Source organism: Struthio camelus, chromosome 7, assembly GCF_040807025.1.
Source record: "Struthio camelus isolate bStrCam1 chromosome 7, bStrCam1.hap1, whole genome shotgun sequence".
Classification (NCBI taxonomy): domain Eukaryota; kingdom Metazoa; phylum Chordata; class Aves; order Struthioniformes; family Struthionidae; genus Struthio; species Struthio camelus.
Genome location: NC_090948.1, coordinates 26,450,442 through 26,471,800, shown reverse-complemented (window position 1 = coordinate 26,471,800; position 21,359 = coordinate 26,450,442). Strand labels below are relative to the sequence as shown.

The 21,359-nt window shown below is 36.7% G+C and overlaps 1 protein-coding gene across 6 annotated transcripts in view; it reads right to left on the bottom strand.

Moving 5' to 3' along the window:
• The window catches only part of LRMDA (leucine rich melanocyte differentiation associated), a 692,873-nt gene that overhangs the window by 608,838 nt on the left and 62,676 nt on the right, over positions 1–21,359 (bottom strand). Inside the window, exons 1-2 of one of the 6 annotated variants that reach the window (XM_068950507.1) lie at positions 19,378–19,523; positions 18,638–18,684 (exon numbers count right to left, since the gene is read on the bottom strand). The exons of the other annotated variants lie outside the window; for them this stretch is intronic. Of the exons in view, the coding sequence (XP_068806608.1) occupies positions 18,638–18,684; positions 19,378–19,380 (50 nt within the window). The 5' untranslated portion in view covers positions 19,381–19,523. Of the gene's footprint in view, positions 1–18,637; positions 18,685–19,377; positions 19,524–21,359 lie in introns of those variants that run through there. 6 annotated transcript variants of the gene reach the window in all.

The following is a 21,359-nucleotide window of genomic DNA, read 5'->3' as shown; positions in this document are numbered from 1 at the left end:
AACTCAGGTTTAACATTAAAAATATGCCAAAATTGAAGTGAATGAGACAGGCATTTAAGAGTAACAAACGTGGAAGAGGCTACTAATGGGGGGAGGAGAGGGAAGGGTGTAACACATTTCAGAAGATCCTTCAATGTTTCATGGGCTAGGATATAAAAAATATAAAAGAGCAAAAAGGAAAAAACGGGCTGCAAAACCTTAGAAATACACTTGTGTACCAAATATTGTGGATATCTTTGTTTTTTAAATTGAAGCTAAACATCAAGAACGTCATGGATTTCAAACATAGCTTTCTGAAGTTGAAGCATCAGAAAACACAACCATTAAATACTGAACAGGTAAATCTAGTGACTCATAGGACTCAAAATTTTGCCTTGTTCTTCCTTGGATGTCTTTGCTAATTGATTCCGTCTGATTTATTGCAAACTGGGGATATTGTCTTTGGTTACTTCTCCCTCATCTTTCCAGCTACTTAGATGGGAACTACCTTCTACACTCCTGTCCTTCATATGAAAGTTTGTTGCTTTTGACCCGTTTTCTCTCCTCTCTTTTACTTGACTTCTCTTGAAACGTCTCTGTAAGCCCTCTTGCATCGTATAACCAGGAAGGGGACAAAACATTCAAGAGCTAGAAATTAACAGATGTGGTACAACACAGGCACCCTCAAGATCACCATCTTATTTTCATTGTAATTTCTTTATATAAACATGTCACACAAAAACAGGATTCTCTAGACAGAAAAATATGCCTCCAGTCCACAAAGAGGTCATCAATTATATGGGATTAGAGTATGGAATCTACAGAGATAGGAAGAATTTTCTGCGCAAAAACATTTCATACCCTGAAGTGTCATTAAGTTTTCCTTAAACTGAGGGGATGGGTTGGAAAAGGGGAGGATTTATGCCTAGAGACAGTTTTATTTACAGCAATATCAATAAGGTCAACTGAACTGCACAGGTGCATATGTTACCACATACCTCTGTTACAGACAAGTTAGCAGGCATGGAAAAAGGTTTCATTATAAGCTATTGTACCAGTGGTCTTTATGCTTCAGTTTTCCTGTTGGCTGTGTTATTTGCCAACTATTACCTGCACTTCACAGACCTAACTCCCAGCCTGGCACATTTCAAGCAGTAAATATCAGGGCCACATAACAGACTTAATTTTGCGTCACTGACACCACATGTCACTTTGTATTCTGGTAATTCAGAGAAATACTGTGCCTAATGTCAACTGGAGAAAAAAAAGTAATTCCTGCACTAGGGAAAGGAAGAGAAGGCTGGCGAAAAAAGAGAAGAGAAGCTGACAGCAAACACTTCTCACAGGAAAAAAAGCAGCTACTACTCTACCTCTAGTGAAAGTCTAAGAGGAGATGAAATTAGGCTCTGAATTACCAGACAATGAAATCTCAAAAAAAACCTCATCAGCTACCGTCTAAAAACATTTTCCTTCAGCATTGTAACGAAATGCTGCACTTGCCTCCAAAAACAAAAACAACTCCTTGTTTTGGTTAAAGAAAAAACATTCAATGAAAAGCTTTATTTGGATAAATTACATAAGCCTCATTTTAGGACACCGATGAATAAGGATCTTTGACATCCAGTAATCAGAGTCATATATTAATGGATTTATATTTGACAAAAAAATATGTTTCCTATAATACAGTAAAGAGAATCCTAAGAACCCCATGCGACCCAAAATAGACTTCCAACAGTGAAAAATCTGCAGGTTTCCTTAACACATCTTTTTCCTTTTACATTAGTCTTTTCAATCACTTTATATCTAGCCACTTCCTTCATTAAAGAAGCTGAGTAGTAATTTTATAAAGAAACAATTGCATTTTTAATACAGATTTCTTTTCATGTTTTAAAAAGCAATTTGTATTCACTGCTCAGTTACCTTCCTTTCAGTTGCGCACAGTAAAAATGATCTCAAAAGTTCTTCTTATGCTATACAATTTCTATTAGAAACAATATGACTTTCCTATACCTTAGCTAAACGCGTTCTTTGAAGCAAAGAAAAAAAAGCCATATAGATGCTGATCTCAGAATGCCCTAACAGTATTATCAAACTTCTCAAAGCATAAAAAACGAATTCCAAGTCACCAAAGAACAGTTGTAAGAATTCAAAGCCTTACTAGTGAGTATCTGCATTACATTTACCCCCATTTGACAAACTCTACAACTGAAGCGTGTTGCCAAACATGATACCTCATTATGCAGCTATTTCTAAACCACACATAGGTGGTTTATTCTAAAAATACTTTTTACAGAAAAGGTGAACTATACCACCCTCTAGTAATATCATTATCCTAGCCTCCAGGCAAGTGAACAAATTTATTTAATGATCATTATATACAGTGTTAATACAAAACCCTAACGTGCTATTTGGAAAAAGCACATAATTTTTTTTTAATAGTAATGACTATTCAAAAAAACAAAACAGTAATCAATTGCTGAAGAAATATGAATTTGTATTTTCAAGCATGTTTAGAAACATGAGTTATAATTAGCCAAACAAGTATTGTCCCCATGACAGCCTCTCTTTACAAATCTTTGAATGTTTGACAAGAAAAGGTCATGTTTTGTAAAATCCTGGAAAGGTCATTCAATAACAAATCACATGAATGAAATCACAAGAGTTCAAGGAGGTTAACAGAAACACCACAGGCATTAAAGCGTGTTTTCAAGGTAAACAAGGTAAAAGAAAAACAGTCTGCCTCAGCTCTGGAAAAAAGAAAAAGCAAGTAGTCTCTAATTTGCCATACACTGTAATTTTAAGACATTTTCTCTGCACTTGGTGGTTTAACACTATGTATTATTTCTCATGTTCAACACATTTAGAGAAGGATTAACAGATAACAGAGGCAAAACATTTAAACATCTCTTCAAATAGTCTAGGTTGACCTTAGTAGATTTTACCCCTTAATCTTGTGACCAGACACTTAAAAAACCCAAAACTTAACCTCCATCTCAACTAAATCTCAATCTTACATCTCAGAACTTCACTGCTTGAAACTCTGCCAGCCTTTCAGCTAAACACTTTGACCTGCTTGTGACCTCCTATTTCCAGGTCTATTTTCCTCTTTACCAAAAGAACACAACATTTTTCACAGGCAGGAATAACAAAGAGTTGTTTATATAGGGTAATTTAACTACAGGATCAGTGCAGGGAACAGTGTGATGTATTTGATCCACAGACCAAGGAAAAAAGCATTGCTCACCAGTGTTAGAGAAAAGCCTATTGAATTGTTTTCCTGGGGCAAGCCAGCAAATTGGGGTTTCTTTTCATGTATAGGCATAGAAAAACGAATTCAAGAATGATCGTGGGTCTCAGTCTCCACAGGGTGTTAAAGCACTGGCCTACTGCAGTTCTGAAGTTTTAAAGTTCCATTATGCTGGGGGAAAAAAAGGAACTGCTTATTTACATGAATTCAACATCATTCAATGGAATTTGCTACACAGGAGGACATTTCTTCTGACACAAAGAATGCAGATTTACCAACTACGCTTAGTTTTGTCATTATAACGCTTCTGCTTTCTTTTGTGATAGTCTATTTGCAAATTGTAATTTATTATGAACCTCTTTATGAGATTAATATATTTAGGTGGGCCTGTGGACCACCTAAATTTTACATGTTGACTGGCAGCAGCCAGTCCCACAAGAATAAAAGTAGTACACTATGACAGCACAATGAACTGCCTCTCAGGAAGATACTATTCTAACCCATAATACAGATTCAGAATTTAAACTTAGCTTTATCAGTTGAAGAAATTCTGAAAGCATTAAAATTTCATACCTGTATTGTTAGATACTCCTATGTGGAGTAGTAAGGGGAGGGGAAAAAAACAAAACACACACACACCTTTCTACATTTAGGTTTCCCATTCTAAATATAAATATCATTAATGTAGACAAAAGAATGAATTAAAATAATCATTTTTTACTATGAAAAAAGCCTGATAGTAGAGCTGGAGAATCCAAGCACCTTGGCTCTCCCACCACCTGAGTTGAATGACCATGCTGAACATAGTATTTCATACTAGGAGAAGACCAGATTTGTACTTGCGTCTTCACTCCTTGAAACTCATAACCACACAGCACTATTCAGTCCCACAGTAAAGTTAAAAAGTTTGACTTTTTAGTGACCTGTGAACCAAGGAAAGCTGGCTGGCTTCCAGCCCACCACTCAAACAAGGCATCAAGTTTTGCAGAAAGAATGTAGCTACTAACAGAAACACTTATTTGTTCAAGTTTCTGCTCAGGCAATGGCACGGTAAGCTGGTTTGGTGCAAGTGATCCAGCAGAAAACTAGAGCTACCAATAAACAAATAAATAAATGGGATCAGTTTTCAGTCACAGCATTCCCCTCAACTGTCTCATCATAAATTTGCTGCAGCACTAACACTTTTGCAAGAAGAACTGAACCAATGCAGCCTGGACTTCAGGCTATGCTGCTTCTGTCCCGTCCTTCTAAGTAGGTATACACCTCAATAAGAACAGACTCTTCTCTAAGGTCCTGTTCCAAGCCTCTTCCAGGAAAGGGGACAAAAAGGATACCAGAGGAAGCACAAAGCTCAGCTGTTTGATGGCAAAGAAGTTGGTATCATGTTTGTACATATGTGTGGGCCTAAGAGCATGAACAGTCATTAGCAGACATAGCACTACCAACATAGAAACAAAACCTTAGAAAAGATTTCTAGATGATGTCAAGGCAGTCAAGGTTATGTTTCTTTCTTTTATATGTATGCCTTCAAAGGAATTTAGAAACAACATACTAAATACTAAAAATAAACATGAGTCTTCTAAAGGCTCTACTAATTAGCATGTTTGTGCTGCATAAATTTTTGTACTCACAAATTCATTGGCAGATTACGCAAATAAATACATTTTATCAGATAGAAGTGCAACATTGTTTGCTATAGGACCATCAAAATTACATCCAGCTTTTATCTGGTTCTCCTCCCATGCTCACACAACATATTTTTTCCTTTTAGTTCAGTACCTTTCACATGTGGTCAGAACATCATTCACTCTTCAAAATGGGATTACTCAAGAGATTTGATTCAAACAGCTCTGAAACTATCTCAACTGTTACACACTATGGGACTTGTGCCATTCTTTAGCAGCCTTTTAGGAGCTGCGCAAGAAGTATTCTTTAATACATGCTCCAGAGCTAAGATGCCGCTGTGCAATCATTGTCTTGGCATTTAAGGCTCATGCATTACCCTTTTCCTATAGACTGCAGCTTTGTATTTTATTTTGAAGAGCTCAGAAAGAGCTAATCTAGAAGTGCCGCGTGTTCGTTAGTGGTATTGTTTCTTTAAAAAGCTATACCAGTTTGTACTATGACTGATCAAAACGACTATCAGAAACAAGACACCTCATTTTGTCTTTCTTGCCAACTATTTTAGCTTATTTGCCATGAGCACAGGGTATAATTAATATCACACAGGAGCCAGCATTGTCATTTTTCAAATCATTTCCCTGGAAATGTTCTACACCTCTTAATGGCCCTGCTAATGCTGTAGCTGTCATGTTTTGGACAGCTGCGCTTTTACAAGACAAACTCAGCTGTGCCATGTGCCTCTCTATAGACTTTTTAGCTCAACGGCTCAGAGGCCATGAATGCCAGCTGGTAACGGCTATATGGAAATCTTTGATTAATTTTTTTACCTCTAGACACTGACTGTTGCTCAAATGTCACCTTCCCAGTTTCCATCCCTAGCCAGTACTTTTTTTCCCTCTCTCAATACTGCCTGATGGATGAAGAATCAACTAAACGGGCCAAAAATCTTATGACTAATTAAAGCCAGTATAGCCTGTCCAGATGTGACGAGAACACAGAGTTTGGAGAGGGGCCAGGTCACAAACGTTCAATGCTAGACTGTTCAAGAGATGGAGCTCTTAACGATATTTACCAGGCTTGAGTTACCTTAACCCACACTGATACTGCCGCTCTGAAGAGTAAAGTTACATAACAGGAGCCAGGAAATTAAGTTACCTTCACAGTTAACAGTCAAAGCAAGTGTGCAGCACTGATCAAATGAAAACACTTCTCATGTAGGAGCTACACCGATATTACAAAGTGATTTAGAAGTTCAGTCAGATTTTATGCTGTTTTACTTTAGAAATTATTTGAAGTTGACAATATGAATAAATTAGTACTGCTCAGCAGTCCTCTAGTGGGATAGTGTGGTTTCAATTTAGCAATTGATTCTGTCTATGAAGCAACATTAACCAACCTCTTACTAAGTCCCAGAACTGGAAAATGTGTGATTGATAAACCAACCTAATGTCTTGTAATTTCTAATACATACACGCATGTCAAGCATACATTTCTGCAGCTGAAACACATCTGCTTCTCTCCTGTTTTAACTTCATGCTCATTAATGATCTTCAGCCCTGAGAACGAAAGCTACAGAACTTCCTCTAACGTCATGCCTGCGTATTACTATATAAAAGTTATGTTCATCAGTTCAGCAGCAGCAATTCTCCCAGTTGAAACCAGCCAGGCCAGAAAAGTGACACGAACAGGATGCTGCTAAACATGCACAATTCAAAAACATACACTATATTCTCTTCTGCATGATTTGCTGCCATTTAAAAGACAATAAACAGCAACTTTAGATTGCTAACAACATGTCATTTAAGGTTTGCTGTTGCTCAACATCAAGAAAAATCAATGCCAGCTCTACAGGGGCAGAAAACCCAGAGAAGTGAGCTCCATTTCAGGTCTGTTTGAACTCATTTCCTTTCTCCATGGTTGCCCCCTTGTACACCCCCTCAGGCATCCCCTCACAGCAGGCATGACAGCTTGACACATTGACAGCTTGCACTGAATGACAACTGATTTGTACAAATTTCAAGCCTTATAAATCTACCTGTCACAACAACAACATAAAAGAGCTTGGACCCAGCAGGTAACTCAGAAAAAGCTTCCCCTGACAGCACTTTCTGAAAAGCAATGGCTTGCCTCCTGCCAAAAATTCCAACTATCATCCTTGTATAACTTTGAATAAAAATTCAGGGCCCATTTTCTTGCCAACAGGCTACCAATCGTCTTATTTAAAGATTAAAAAGAGTGAACAAGAAAAAAAAAAAAACCATCCACAGAATTTCATTTTATACTGATATGAAAGTAGTACCACCTGCTATGGCAGGATTACCACACCATTTTTCTCTACAGCGCTCAGACAGAGTAAATGAGCGAGGCTTTTTACGGTATTTAAACAATATCCCAGATTGCAATGCTGCTATGCATCCATTACATTGGAGCTTTTAGTCAATGCCACTCTCGCTGATAGAAGTTCAAGACTGTGTGTGTTTCCTTTTTTTTTTTTTAAAAAAAAAAAAAAAAACACACTTTGGGAGGTTGTTTTGTTTCATTTTTTCTTGCTGAGTTGTTACAAAAGCAAAACTGCAATTCCTGAGAAAGGAAAGCTTTTCAAGCTGCACTTTGCTGTCCAACTCTTGTGGAAATCCACATGGACTTTCGTTAAAATGCTAACTGTTCAGTGGTTCTGTAAGCAGTATTATGCAAGAGAAAAGCACAGCATTTAATGCTAATGGAATATAGCAAAGGAATATAAAGGGAATACAATAATTTTGAAAGAAACTACACCAAAAAAAATTTTTTTGAAATTCTGAAAGGAGACTCCATAAAGACGATGAAACAGATACAATACTTAAAAATTATGAAGTTTTAAAGTATTCTGAAAACTCCCCATGAAACCAACTTCTGTGCATCAAGGCTCCTGATACAGTGGAAATGTCATAAGTACCAAAGTACTTGTCTTTAAATGTGAAAAAGTCATTAATTAAATGATACCTGTGATTAGAGACAAAAAAAAAAGTTATTTGTGATGTTTTACCTACAAACAAAAGTGTTCAGTAGCTTGCAGTCATAGATTATAAAAACTCAAAATAACAGCTTTCTACAAAGCTGCCAGATAATAAAAGCAATTAATAATACATGGAGAATTTGTATGAATTACAAATTCAGCCTATGAGACCTAGAAGAAATTGCTTTCTTTCCTTCTAACTCAAGTTAGATTGGAAACTTTAATTGTCCAAGCTGCTTTATGCAGATACAGCAAGCTGGTGATCAGTTCAAGTTACGAGTACAAGCTGAGTGCTATTTGAGGTTTGGAGCTATCATGTGCTCACTCTACATTTGCTATGTAATCTGAGGTACTGAAACTTTGAGCTTCTTCATACTTCCCTAGTTTCCTTTCTGTGACTACTTTGAGCAGAAAGGAGGAATACTCTCATACAAAATTGTTCTCATTAGGGTTTAATGTCAAAAGCACAACAATATCACCTTTCACCAGTTATGTGGGCATTTAAGAGTTGCCTTAGTTTTGCCTTTCAGCTGATGCTAAAGGAAGAGAGGGGAAAAAAGGAAAGTAGAAAGCATTTTTACAAATAAAAACATATGCAACACACACTCGTGAAAAATATCTAGTCACACACAAAGCGTTTGAATTAAAAATTAATATCTAATGAAAAGTTTTTCTAACAGGCAACTTTTCAAGAAAAAATCTAACAATCTATCTTCATTTATTTTTCCAGTAATATTGTAGTTCACATTTCTGTTCCTGTGAACTGGCTTGATAGTACAAAATGACAAGCAAGCTAGCTAGAGCAGCCAGCTGAAGACTTCCCAGTGAGGCACAGGAACAAATGCCTACATAAGACAGAATTATCAGATATCACAGGATCTAGTCAATTCTATTTCTTTGATGTTTCTTTTAATAATAGGAACTTTTAAACTTTGCCTAAAGCTCCACCCACTGCACTACCACCTGGGCCTTCACTAAGAAAGGAGCAAAACAGAACTTGTTTGTGGGAGACAGAAAGTCAATTTCTCACACCGGAAGAGCAAAGGCTTGAATTTTAGTATCTTTGGAGGTGCCCGTTTCCCTAGACTTTGGTAGCCATAACCACTATACTGATTGTTTTCCTATGCCAATTCCATAGCAAGTACCTTACACAACAGGGCCCCCAAGGGCATACGTATCATTGCTAGGAAAACAAGCTGGGGTACAGCAGAGGAGAGACAAATAGATACACTTGCATTGCCCTCAACTTTTCAATCCTTTCTATATGTAGAAACAGTACGAAACAGAAGCTTCAACTTCCTCGTACCTAAGAACGGAACTTGTCATTGACAGAAAAAGGCTGCTAAATAGTACGAAGACAACCTGCGAGGAGCAAGTTCTAGCACTTCCAGGATTTTGTTCCTTGGACTTGTGGAAGTCGGTACACTTTTGCCACTTAGAACCCTCTGTGTTACCTGTAACTGTCAGCGGAAGGGAAATCTGTAACTGTTAAGAAGGAAAGAGCCTGTGCAAATTCTTCCTAGTGCAAAGTGAACAGTCAATCACTTTTATAAGGACAGGAACAACTGAAACTATCCATTCGTATACTTTCCTTTAGTCAACAATATTACCTTTAGTAATCTGGGGAATGTGCATCCATAAATTACAGAAAGTGTTATTGCATTGCTGAATAAACAGCAACATTTCCATCAGCAGCAGTGGCAGCCCCACAAAGGTATAACAAACAGACTCAATCATTTTCTTGTCAAGCTTTGCAGTGACTGCAGAGTTTACTGCTGGAGATAATGTTGCTTTCCTCAGCATTGTGTGCCAAACTGCAAACTGCTTATTAAAACAAAACCTCTTCTTCTGAGCAGCATGAGTTGGATAATCACTTACTGCACTCAAGAAAAAACAGGTCTGATGCCCAGAGGTGGTTAGCAATCAGGCATATGCATTAACATTTGGTTTGTAGAAACTAGTTAAAAAAAATAAGTGATCTGAAAAGGAATTATGAGAACCAGTGCCCCAGGTTGATCATTTTCCTTGTTAATATATTGTTACTGATAAAGTGTTTCAAAGTACTCTAACATACCTTTAAGAGAGAAATTAACAAAGGATAGGAGTGAAATATAAATCAACTCTACCAAATGAGATATGTTCTCTTAAAAATGCTTTTTAAGATGAACAACTGTGTTGCATCTTTGCATTCCAGGTACCGGTCACAACTTGCTTTTCAGAGAAGGGAGAGAAAAAAAAAAAAAAAAAAGAGTAAACTTAAAAACTAGTCAACTGTGTCAGAGATACTGCTGAAGCACAAATCTATCATTACCATCCAAAGAAAGAGCTTGGCATAACTAAGCCAACCAACACTCCTGAAAACCCAGTTCAATTTTCTTTGCTTAAAGCAGATTGACAACCATTTTACTTGGCTGAATAACAGGAAAGCCTGAGACACAAATGAACAAGCTCTGCCACGTCAAGAAAACAGTGCTGTAAAGCAAGCCATTATTCTTGACTTCAGAATGGCTCCTTTTTTTCCTCTTTTCATTTTCTTAATGATTAGAGATATATTAATATAAAGGTAAGCAGACAGCTTTCTCTCTACTACTCTGGCACTGCTGATTTCCTTCTGGCACTGAGCTATCAGCTGCTCAAGGAAAGAGCAACATTCAGATAATGGAGATTTCAAAACTATTAGAAGTTTGAGCAGAGTACTGTGAGACTCTCAAAGCAACATAAACAAAGAACCTAAGAGGCTGACAGTGGCTTTTGACACTGATCTCTAGCAAGCACATGAAAACACACAATTCAGGCCCATGCTGTCTCCAAAAATAAGAAAGTGAGGAGAGCCAAGTTCTGGCACCCAGCATCTGGAACACTTCTGCTATCTGCAGGGTATAACGTCCCAAATTTACAGAACCATCTTTGATTCCACAAAACTTTGAGTAGGAGTAGCATTTTCAAGAGTACTTCTGTCTCCTGAGAACCTAAACACTAATGAAAGTCAGTTTTGCTTTCTGTGGAGACCAGCCATCCTATCCGTAATTAGGCATACAGAGTAAGCGTTTGTCTTGGTTACATCTTAAAGTTATTTCATCTAAAGTAGTGTTAATTCATGCCAGTCTGCACATCTGTGCTTCGATTCAGCAATGATTCTACATTCATATGACCAGAGTCATTGCATCAATGTAAGCCCCCAGGATAAAGCCTCCAAGCCAATCTGGAGTATGATGATAAACATGAAAATGTTTTAAACTTGGTTAAATGCAAAATTATGGCAACATTCTTATCAGATTTCCCTGTCAAATTGGATTAATGTCAATGAAGCAGTCAATTAAATAAATTCATAAAATACCTTTGTAGCTATTAATATTTGAAAAGCATTGAGAAGAATGATCCCCTTCCTTCCCCCTCCCACTCCTAAAGAACAGCACAGATAATTAAATGCCTGTACAGCGATATCTGCCAGAGTAATAGTGAAATAAGAAACCCCCAAATCCTCTCCAAGACAAAAACAAACAGACTAACCCTTTTGTTTGTCATGTTTATGCTTATTCCTTTCCTTCCTTCCCCTCAATTTGTTGTCCTTCTGAGGCCTTGGTCTTCTGTTTCCTATGTTCACTCTTTTCCACCAGGATCACACCAACAGGGCTCTTTGCTTTCACAGGCATCTTCCTCTTCCAGGTTCTGTTCATGAACTCATGTTTTGTCTCCTTAACTCAAAATAAACTCTTCAATATGATTTTGCCCTTTCCCATCTCCTTACCCTGACAGTCTTTGTCCTTCTTTCCACTCTCTGGTCCTCTCGGGTATATATACTGAAACTACCTGTAGCGTTCTCCGTTTTTCTCATTCCCACTCCTGCCCATGACCCTCAGACATTTCCTTTCATTCATGCTCATTTCCCACTCTCTTACCTCAAAAGTAACTATTTTTTACAGACCAACATCAAGAAAAGCATCATGACAAGAAAAAGATGTTAACTGAGAAAACATAACTCAAAATCATGAACCCTAGTATAACATCCCATGAGAAAAGAAATTGTTTATATCGATATAACTATTGACAAACATATTTCTTCAAAGAGAGCAAGCGTTCCACATAAAATGAACTGTCCCACTGCAATGTGCCTGAATCTCTTGATACTCGGAAATAAACGCAATAATGCATTCACCTTTATTATCTTTAACTAACACCATCATATTCAGCAATTAAATATGCAAAAGGAGAAGATTCAGTTAATCTGCAAGTTACCCTTCAGAGCATTAGGTACATGATCTGCTACCCAGAGGTTCCAGAGCGTCCCTTAATTCCTATCGTTATCTGCTGACATGCCCAAATGATTCTGTGGCTACTTGTTAATAAAAGAATCAGAAGGTGCTAATCTCATTATCGCCTTGTCAGCAGTTCCTGTCAGAGTGTTGTTGCCCATTAATCGCCTGCTGCTGCAGTCAATCAGGATCCTGCCATGCACCCTCCCCAACATGTTTATTCTTTTACCTGCTAAGATAACCAAAGTGTCACAGCACTCTGTAATGACTAGCATCATGTGTTAGAAACAATTATTTACTTCTTTTTTATAGTATCACAGATATGATCACATAGGTCAAAACACTTTAGCTAGGCTGCATCTCTAAACCACTTTAAGTTTTGAGTGCCATCTTCCTAAATTACTACTTGGTGTACTACACAACCATGCTAACCCGGCTAATGAAGTAATTGCCACCATATGAGAAACCTCTGGAGAATTCTTACGCCCGAGCAGAAAACCGCCATTCACTGTTCAGATTGAAGAGTGCATATTTATTCTTCCTACTTCAAACAGCAGGCATAATTTTTTCAACGATACACATTTCCAACCTAACTCAGAGCTTATATATCCCAAAACACTTTTCTCATTAAGTGCTGACAGGAATTTCAGATACAGATATCTAAGACGATCCAAAACTTCTTACCGATTAATGTACTTCATAAATTCCAGTTACTCATCGAATCATAGAAGTCAATACATGAAATACATATTAATGCGATTAGATTTTGATTAGTGAAAAAGATAAACATTAAATAGCATAATGCAACAAAAATAAAATATGCAAACAAAATAAGGAAGAGGAAAAATGAAAACAGCCTGCCAAAGGATAGAACTACAATTGTCAAGCATAGCCCCATTTCAAACGGACACTTATATACTACAGTTTTCAAAAATGGGTGCCTGAAATTCAGGTATATAACATCTGTTCAACAGATCAAGCATAACTGGCCACACCATGTTACAACGAGGATAAAAAACTTTTTGAGAATCCTCTTCAGCAGCCCCAGATCTCTCTCACCCAGTAACAGATTTTCACTAGAACAATGAAAAATAATTTTGTAAACTCGAGGAGACTTTCTGGAACCGTCCAAAAGATCTTGCTGTAGCATCCACTGTCCTGGAGTTTTGGAAAGAAAAGAACTAACCCTCTGAAACTCCCTCTCCTCTCTAGGAAAAAAGAAAAAAAGCAGCTCAAGTCAAAAATTCAAAGAGAAACAAGTCAGTCAATATTTTACTTTTATTCACATGAAATAGCAACTCTTTCTTCTTTCTGAACACCATATACTGCTCTTTACATAAATACATAGTCATAAAACAGACCTGAGAGGGGTTTAGGCAACAGAAGGGAGGTATCAGATTTCCTAACTGGTTGAGATTCACAGCTAGCTTAAGAACTATGCCCAACATACACTGAAAAGAATTAAACTGTTGTCTACTGACCACATAACTCCACCTCTGTGAGCCAACCTGTCTGACTTTGCCCATGTGCTATGCAATAGACATTCCATAAAAGATACTTCTTTGTGTCCCATCTGCTTTATGTGTTTTAAGACAACTACCACAACCCTTAGAGCTGCCACCCTAGGAACCACAAAATCACCTCAGCTCAACTAGAAGAGTAACACACAGAAGCAACGTGTGTAGAAGATACAGACTTAGATGCCATTTATGCTATTGCATCCGAAGTTATATAAAAACCAATATAATTGTAAAGCGTTCCCTGCAGTATTTTTCATGGGAAAGGCTCTGTTAAGTAAATGGGTATCCTACATGAAAGTTTTAAAGTATTTTCACAACTTATCAACCCAAACTGCATACAAAGACTGGAAAAATCTCATGGCCACAAACAGGCAGAAAAGAATCTCCTCCTGATCACAAAATACCATTCGTACTTCTGGCAATAGTCAACACTCCCTTCAATAACAGAATCTCAGATAACCAGAGATTACTTCCGTTACTTTGCCCCCTCTCCTCCTTTTAGCTTAACCAAGATGATCCAGATAATCTCTGTTTAAATGCCAGAAAGCTAACCATTTATTTAGTTGGTTTTCTTTCAAACTCCAGTCCGGTGGGGTGACTAAATAGTGTGGAAGCTCACCATTCCACGCTTTTGCTAGTGAACATCAGTGGAATACTGTTTGGCACAGTCCTAGAACACTCAGCACATTCACATGGAAAACTTGGACCCATGTGAACAACTCAGATAAATAAGCGGGAAGAGGGGAAGAAAAGTTACTTAGAACGGAAACCACATTTGCATCTCAGTCAAGGCATTCCATGTTTGCCATAATACTGCTACATAGTTGAGCCGCACAAGATTGTGAAATTGTTTTGGCTGAACCAACAGTAATAAAGTTGATACGAATTCTAGAATCATTTAGTAGGAGCTATATTATAAAACTTTAGTCTAATCATGTTAAATGTAGGGGGAGGGAGAAGTAAGGTAAAAGGAATATACAAGCAACTTACTTGCAGGCACTTTTAACAACTTTATTTAAACTTGTTTTATCTGCATAAAGAATATCCCAATATGCCTGTTAAGTGAAATGAAAATGCAGAGTGTTTCAAGTAGCACAAAGACATTAAAGAATGCCATAAAGCGTATGAAAATTTTACATTAGCTCTTATTACAGTTGATTGCTGAACTGATGAGGGAAAAATGTATCTTAGGTTTCCCTCCACTTGTACATTAATAAGCACTTTTTAAGCATCATTCTGCAAAGAAACTGAAAAACTTAAATTCTGAAAGCAGAACTCGGACTCTCTAGTAACAATAAGTAATGTCAAGATATACTTCTATTTCAGAGAAAGGAAGGACCTCTCCTGATCTTTTATTATTCCAATTTATTTTACAAAGGTAGATGCATGTACCCCGTTGATTTTATGTTGATTTTACGCAATGAAGACTATACTAGATTTAAGGTAACAATCAGTAATAAAATGGTGCTTTTTCAAAATGCAAAATCTAGGCTTTATTGGTGAAGATTGATTAGAGACAGAAAAGCTTAAAATATAATCTAAACCTCTCCTGATTTGGACGATCATTTCCCATTTTAGTCCCCTGCAGGAGAACAAAGTTTTTCACCTCAGAAATTTAGTCACCCAAGCATGACCAGAGACTGAAACCAGAGTTTTTCAGAGACTACATTTTTCATGTAAAAGATTTCTCTTTTCATTACTTTTTAGCCTTATGAAAATTGTGAATCGAATGTATCTTCCCATATTAAAGGACGAAAGAGGAACTGACGACATCCAGACCCCGACCAAAACTGACCCCGGGTGCAGTGCAAACATATATTTGTAGTATCTGAACTGTCATTAATATCTTTAACTACTGTGTTCAAAGAGGATCCAGTCCCTTACGACTGGATAGAACACGTATACATACTTAAATTTTCCAAGTAGACAAAAAGCCCATATCAAAACATATGTAGTCCCATAATGGTGTTCTTCAGCCTGTACCATATCTCCCAGCTTTTCTTTTGGCCTGTAATCAGGCCTAAATCCTGATTAGGATTTAGCCTATGCTGATGGATTATCTTCGGAAAGGCCCCTGGCTGTGCCAAAAAGAACAAGTTAAGCAAAGGATTAACCAAAACACCCTCACTAATGCAGTCAAACTGTCACCACAATCAAAGACTTTCACAAGAGGCAGAAAGCAATTTAGGCAAGTGTCCCTCCACAAATTAATGCAAAAAACGCTAGAGCAATCAAACTGTGACTGAATGAAAGAGTATTCTGCTCTGCTTTCACTTTTCAGAAAAAAAGAAAAATCTTTGTATTTAAATGAAACCGTTTACTCTCTGAGCAGATACTTCTATCTTCTCAGAATTTCTATTGAGACAGAAGCCATTGTAAGAAAATCCAAATACAGTAGTCTCACAAAGGGAAAGCATTAAAACAAGAAAATTCAACTCAAACAATGAAACTGAACAGGTTTTAGGAGCTCGTTTTTAATTTTACTGAGTCATTTCATACTGAAAAATACAGAGTAGGATGAAGTAGTTGCAGTCATAGTTATTTCAGTGACAGTAAAAATTTGGAAGACAAGTACCCCTAGAAAATCCACCTAAATTTTACTCAAAACACATAATTTTTATTAGGTTCTGCACGATGGGCATTATGTAACAATGAAACTGAAAAATTCTTTTTGCCAAAAATTGCAGAAGAATCCCTAACGCAAGGAAAAGGAAACTGATAATTATACTTTATAACAGCATGTTAGAGTCAATACTTTTCAAAAATATCTTGGGAAACAAATAATTATACAAACAAGAGGCAACTAATGTTTTTAGTGTTTCTCGCTGAAGAAGTAAATAGTTTGTTAAGGTATCCATATACTGATAATTTAGCTCAAATATATTGATTTTTAATACATCTCCTAACAACAGCAGTATTAAAAACAAACTGTGTGTAGCACTGAAAAGACTGTAAATACTCAGTTTTCAGGGCCATATTCTAAAAGTCATAGAATACAAACTGGAGAAAAAGTAAGTATATTTTAGAAGCCACCCTAGCGTTTTGCGCTGCAAGTCTGTCCAGAAGAAAATATCCTCCCTCTCAAAGACGTAGAAAAAAATTTCTCAATAGGTGCATGAGACGTGTAGTAGATAAAGCTATGACTGGCACTTTTTAGAATCGGCCCATCAGTTACAAGTTTACAAACGGATTTTCCTAGTTACCTACCTTTCACGTGCCCATAGTAAGTTCTTTTTATCATGATTTCTCCTCGGGACTTGGTAGTACCTGCAATACAACCTGGACTTGTGCGTCTAATACAGATATACGTCATGCATGTAATGGTATCTTACGAAGTAAGTGATAAAACCACATATAGCCTCTAAAAATGCATAATTAGTACAACTCAGTAAAAGTGCACTGATATATAAATAATTTGCTTTAAAATGATTAAGACTGTGCAATTTTAACTCACAAGCCACTTTGAACAAATACTACAGCTTTTATAGGAAAAAAACCACCATAATATGGACAGAGCCCACAAGCACTGCCAACATTCCCTGTAACAAGGGACATATTACATCCATAAAGCTCATATTTTTAGTACATTGCAAATAAAGTCGAAGCCAATACATTACTAAACATAATCTCTCTATTTGGATGCATCTACTGCAAAAACATGGCAGGAACTTGAAATCAACAGCTGTCCTAGCTGCTCCGCACTAACTCCTCATTGTCAGGGTTACTCTGTACCAGCACCGACCTGAAGCCAAATTGAACGTGCTTCCAAACATCGTAAGATAAGGCATTTAGCTCAGGGTATGAGAAACATGAAACTAACTCCCAACAGTTACTTTAATGCTTGTCTAATATAAACAAGCCACTACATTTTTTCAGAACACTTTTTAAAAAAAGCAAACAGAGCAATCAAGACAGATAAAAGACATAGGAAACGGAGGTGAGGGAGAACAGAAAAATTCTGAGGCCCACAATTAAACCAGGCACCAGGTCAACACTGCTGTGCAAAGCCCACTCCATCCATTGGCACTAGGAAGTGAGATTACACTAATACTTAACAGAGAAACTCATCTTGCACCAAGTCTTCTACCTTCTTACAGTATGCCAACATCTACCAAAAGTTACATTTCACCTTCATATCCTACTTATCTAAACTTTCTAGCTTATGTAAACAGAAGAGAACAATAGTATCTGTTATACTAATGTCTTCAGCAGCAGCAGGTTCAGTTCCTTCCTTTTGTGGCAAGCAGACATTATAACAGCATATTGAATTGATGATTAAAGCCATGGGAGAAGATGCATAACAGCACAGTCAGTAGACCTGTACTATATTTGTATTTGTACTATAAGGATAAAAATGTCAGAGAAAGTTGTGGAAAGAGGGTATTGCCAGCACTATCTTCTAATATATTGGGGGGGGGGGGGGGGTGGAAAAAGAGTTACTTATTACACACATTCCCTTGTCTTCCACATCTTCCAAGTAATACTTAATAGTGGATGTTCTTTGCAAGAAAGTGCCTATCTGTAAAAACTGTACTGCCCACTTATTGTTTAAAGAGAATAATTCTGAAGCTTAACTGTCTTCTAACCTTAAACTGTATTTACAAAAAGTTGTGTCTTTTATAAGTACTGACGATATCATCAGCGCTAAATTATTATTAATTTACTGTTTGGGTTTCTCAATGTCTTAAAAAGTAGATAGGATATTAATTCCATTTGTAAACAGCAGCTGCAAGCATCATGAAAACAGAAATAATGCCAAGGATTTTAACTCAGATTCAGGGCTACCATCACATGGTCAATAAAATGCATGAAAACCTTTGGTTTAATACTTGCCCAAATTCCCAAAAACTTAAGTCCTGATCTGATAAGCTACATATGAATCAACACCTCCTATTAAAAGAATTCCACTGATGTTATAAGATTACAAGAAATCTGCTATTAGAATTGATGCCCTATGCAGAAAGTCTACCAACTTAAAAGATTAACAAGCATATGACTTCAAAGGGTGGGTTATTCCTACCTAAGCAACTGAAGCACTTTCTTCAAATATCTCAGGAAATGACAGACCTTAGGGGGAAAAATAAATATATATTTGTGTGTGCATGTGCATGTGTGTGTCTGTGCATATGTATATTCATCTTAATTCAGCATGCCCATTTTGCTCAGGTATCTGAGTTCTAACATTTGGTAAGAGGCACACAAAGAAACACCCTAAGTTTTTCCCCAAACTAGTATTATATAATCTTTAGCTGTTCCGCTTGAACAGGTTAGCAACTATGTTTACCTTGTACAGTTCTGAGCATATAATTAACTTTTAATAAAAAGTAGAGTTACATCCAAAACAAATAAAAACAGGATAATTCCAAGTCAATCATCATTTCATAAGTTGTTCATCATCTAAAATTTGTTTTAAACAATGAAATGACAGCAAGCTTTGTATTTCTATTTTTATTAAACCTTTATCCTTTCCTCATTCTTTATTGCCCTCTAAACCTACCATTAGTTAGTTTGCAAAATTAAGAAACTTAATACTGATCCAAGAAGAATTTTGAAAAGTTCATAATATGGCAATGCATGCACAAAAAACTTCTACAAATTACTTCATTAATTAATAGTAAGAGCTCCTGACAGCCACTCTCTAGAGAAGCATTTGTCCTCAGAAGGCTTTAAGGAAAACATACAGTATTTCATCACTGTGTTTAGACTTCTTATAAGATACAGTGTGATTAATGGAGAAAAAATAAATATTAAAAGTCTTACCATGTGCCAAATTAAGAAGAGCACTCGATAAAATAGGCACTTCTTCTTGTGAGTAATTTGAAAGAATAACTGTTTTTCATTACAACCTCAGCTCCCAGCAGGTCATACATAAACCAAGCCAGCTGCAGTTCAAACAAAGGTCTGTCCAAAGGATGGGCTCAAGGTGCGGATAAATTATTATTGCAAAACCAGTGCCAAGCTTTACCCTCCCTTCTGCTTTTCTCATTTTAATGAATTGGGCTTGACCCCAAAACTTAGTTATTTTTTAATACCCTAGCTTCATTTTTGTTCTGTATTTTTCCACCTTATGACAAATAAAGATTTATTTACTACAATCAAAGCCAGTCAAAGCTCTACGAATATCCTCTAAAAATGCTCATATGCTCCCTAAAGTTTATGGAAGAAGCTTATGAGTAAGCTACATGATCCATCAGGGATACAGTGAACTATTCGTCTTACTTTGAAACCAGATACTTGAAGTAAAAAACATATTGAGCACCTACAACACTGTATTCGTAGATTGAAGCTTTCCTTGAGTAATTTTCAAAGTATTCTTTACAGTTACAGAAAATGCGGATATACTATCAATATTGTGGAGTTAGCTCAACTGGAGGGAGACAAAGGAAACAAAAAAGAGCAAGTCAACTATCTGGCTCGCCATTTCTTAGGGAAAAAATTACAACTTGCTCTTTACATTCTGTAAAAAAGACCCATGTAAGCAGATCATATGTCATCATGACTATACATAAGAAACTTCTCATTGGTTCCTACAGCATTTATAGGCAGATCACCTGAATTACGGTCTCCAGTCTCTCAGATTTTGGCGTTACCAGCAAGAATCACATTGCTTTACCTACCAATTCTCCTACTTTTGCTAAAGAATCTAAGCCACCTTTAGAGGTTCTTTATTGCAACGTACCATGGGGTAACTAACTAGATGTCATATAGCCACTACAAGTATTTTACCATGCGCATACAATTTATTTTCACAGCTAAACACCTTGCATTCTTACCACTTTTTATTTGCAATTGGAAGTTATAAAACTATCCACCCATAACACTTATGGAAATATACCTTAATCTTATTAGAGGTTTGCAAGCATTAATGGAAATGCCAGTCATTATAGTAGTACATGTTCAGTTTTCATAAACCTAATATTGTGGTTACAATTTCCCGTAGCCTTAGCTCACTGTAGTTCTTTTGATGTTAGTGCCTGGTGAGAAACTTTGTTTAGACAGCTATAGGGTGGAGCTGCCAGGCTTTTAACTATGCCAGAGAACACAGACCACCATAGAGTAGCACACAGGGGTCCTTATATCAGAATTAGTAAGATCCTGTCACTAAAAAGAGCGTAAATCCAGAATAGCTATATATCATGCAGGACATTACAGCTTCCAATTATATTTTGAAGACAAAATTACATTCCAGGAAAAAAAAAAGTCAAATAAAAGTTTCAAAATATAACAGAGACCAAAAACCATGGGAGAGCTTTAAAAAAAAAAAAAAACAAATAAAATAGGTCTTATTTCAACCTATGCAGAATAAATAATACTGCTAGTCCCTCTACAGGGGCTCAGTTCCATCCACAATATAAATCTGCATACAAGTCAACACGCAGTTTATAAAAATCAGAGAGAAATGAGAGTAATTAAACAGAATACAGCATTTTAGTTCTCTTTTAAGTGAGAGAAGAAAGGAAAAAAAAACATTATTTTGAAAACATTTGAAATCCTATAGAAATAGTGAAACATTACATTGTGGTATTCTAAAGTAATATCTCTCGTTTATAACCGTATAAATTTAGTCCCCTGGCACTACAGGGCTTATATAAGAGAAGAGAGTTATTTTAACGGTGCCCTGTTAAAAAAAGACGCAACTCATTTTCAACTCATTTTCTCCAGTGGGAGGGATATGTGGCCTCATGTGAGAAAGGGAACATGCCTAAGTTATTACTGCAGGAAAGCAATCTGTCAAAGCCTGG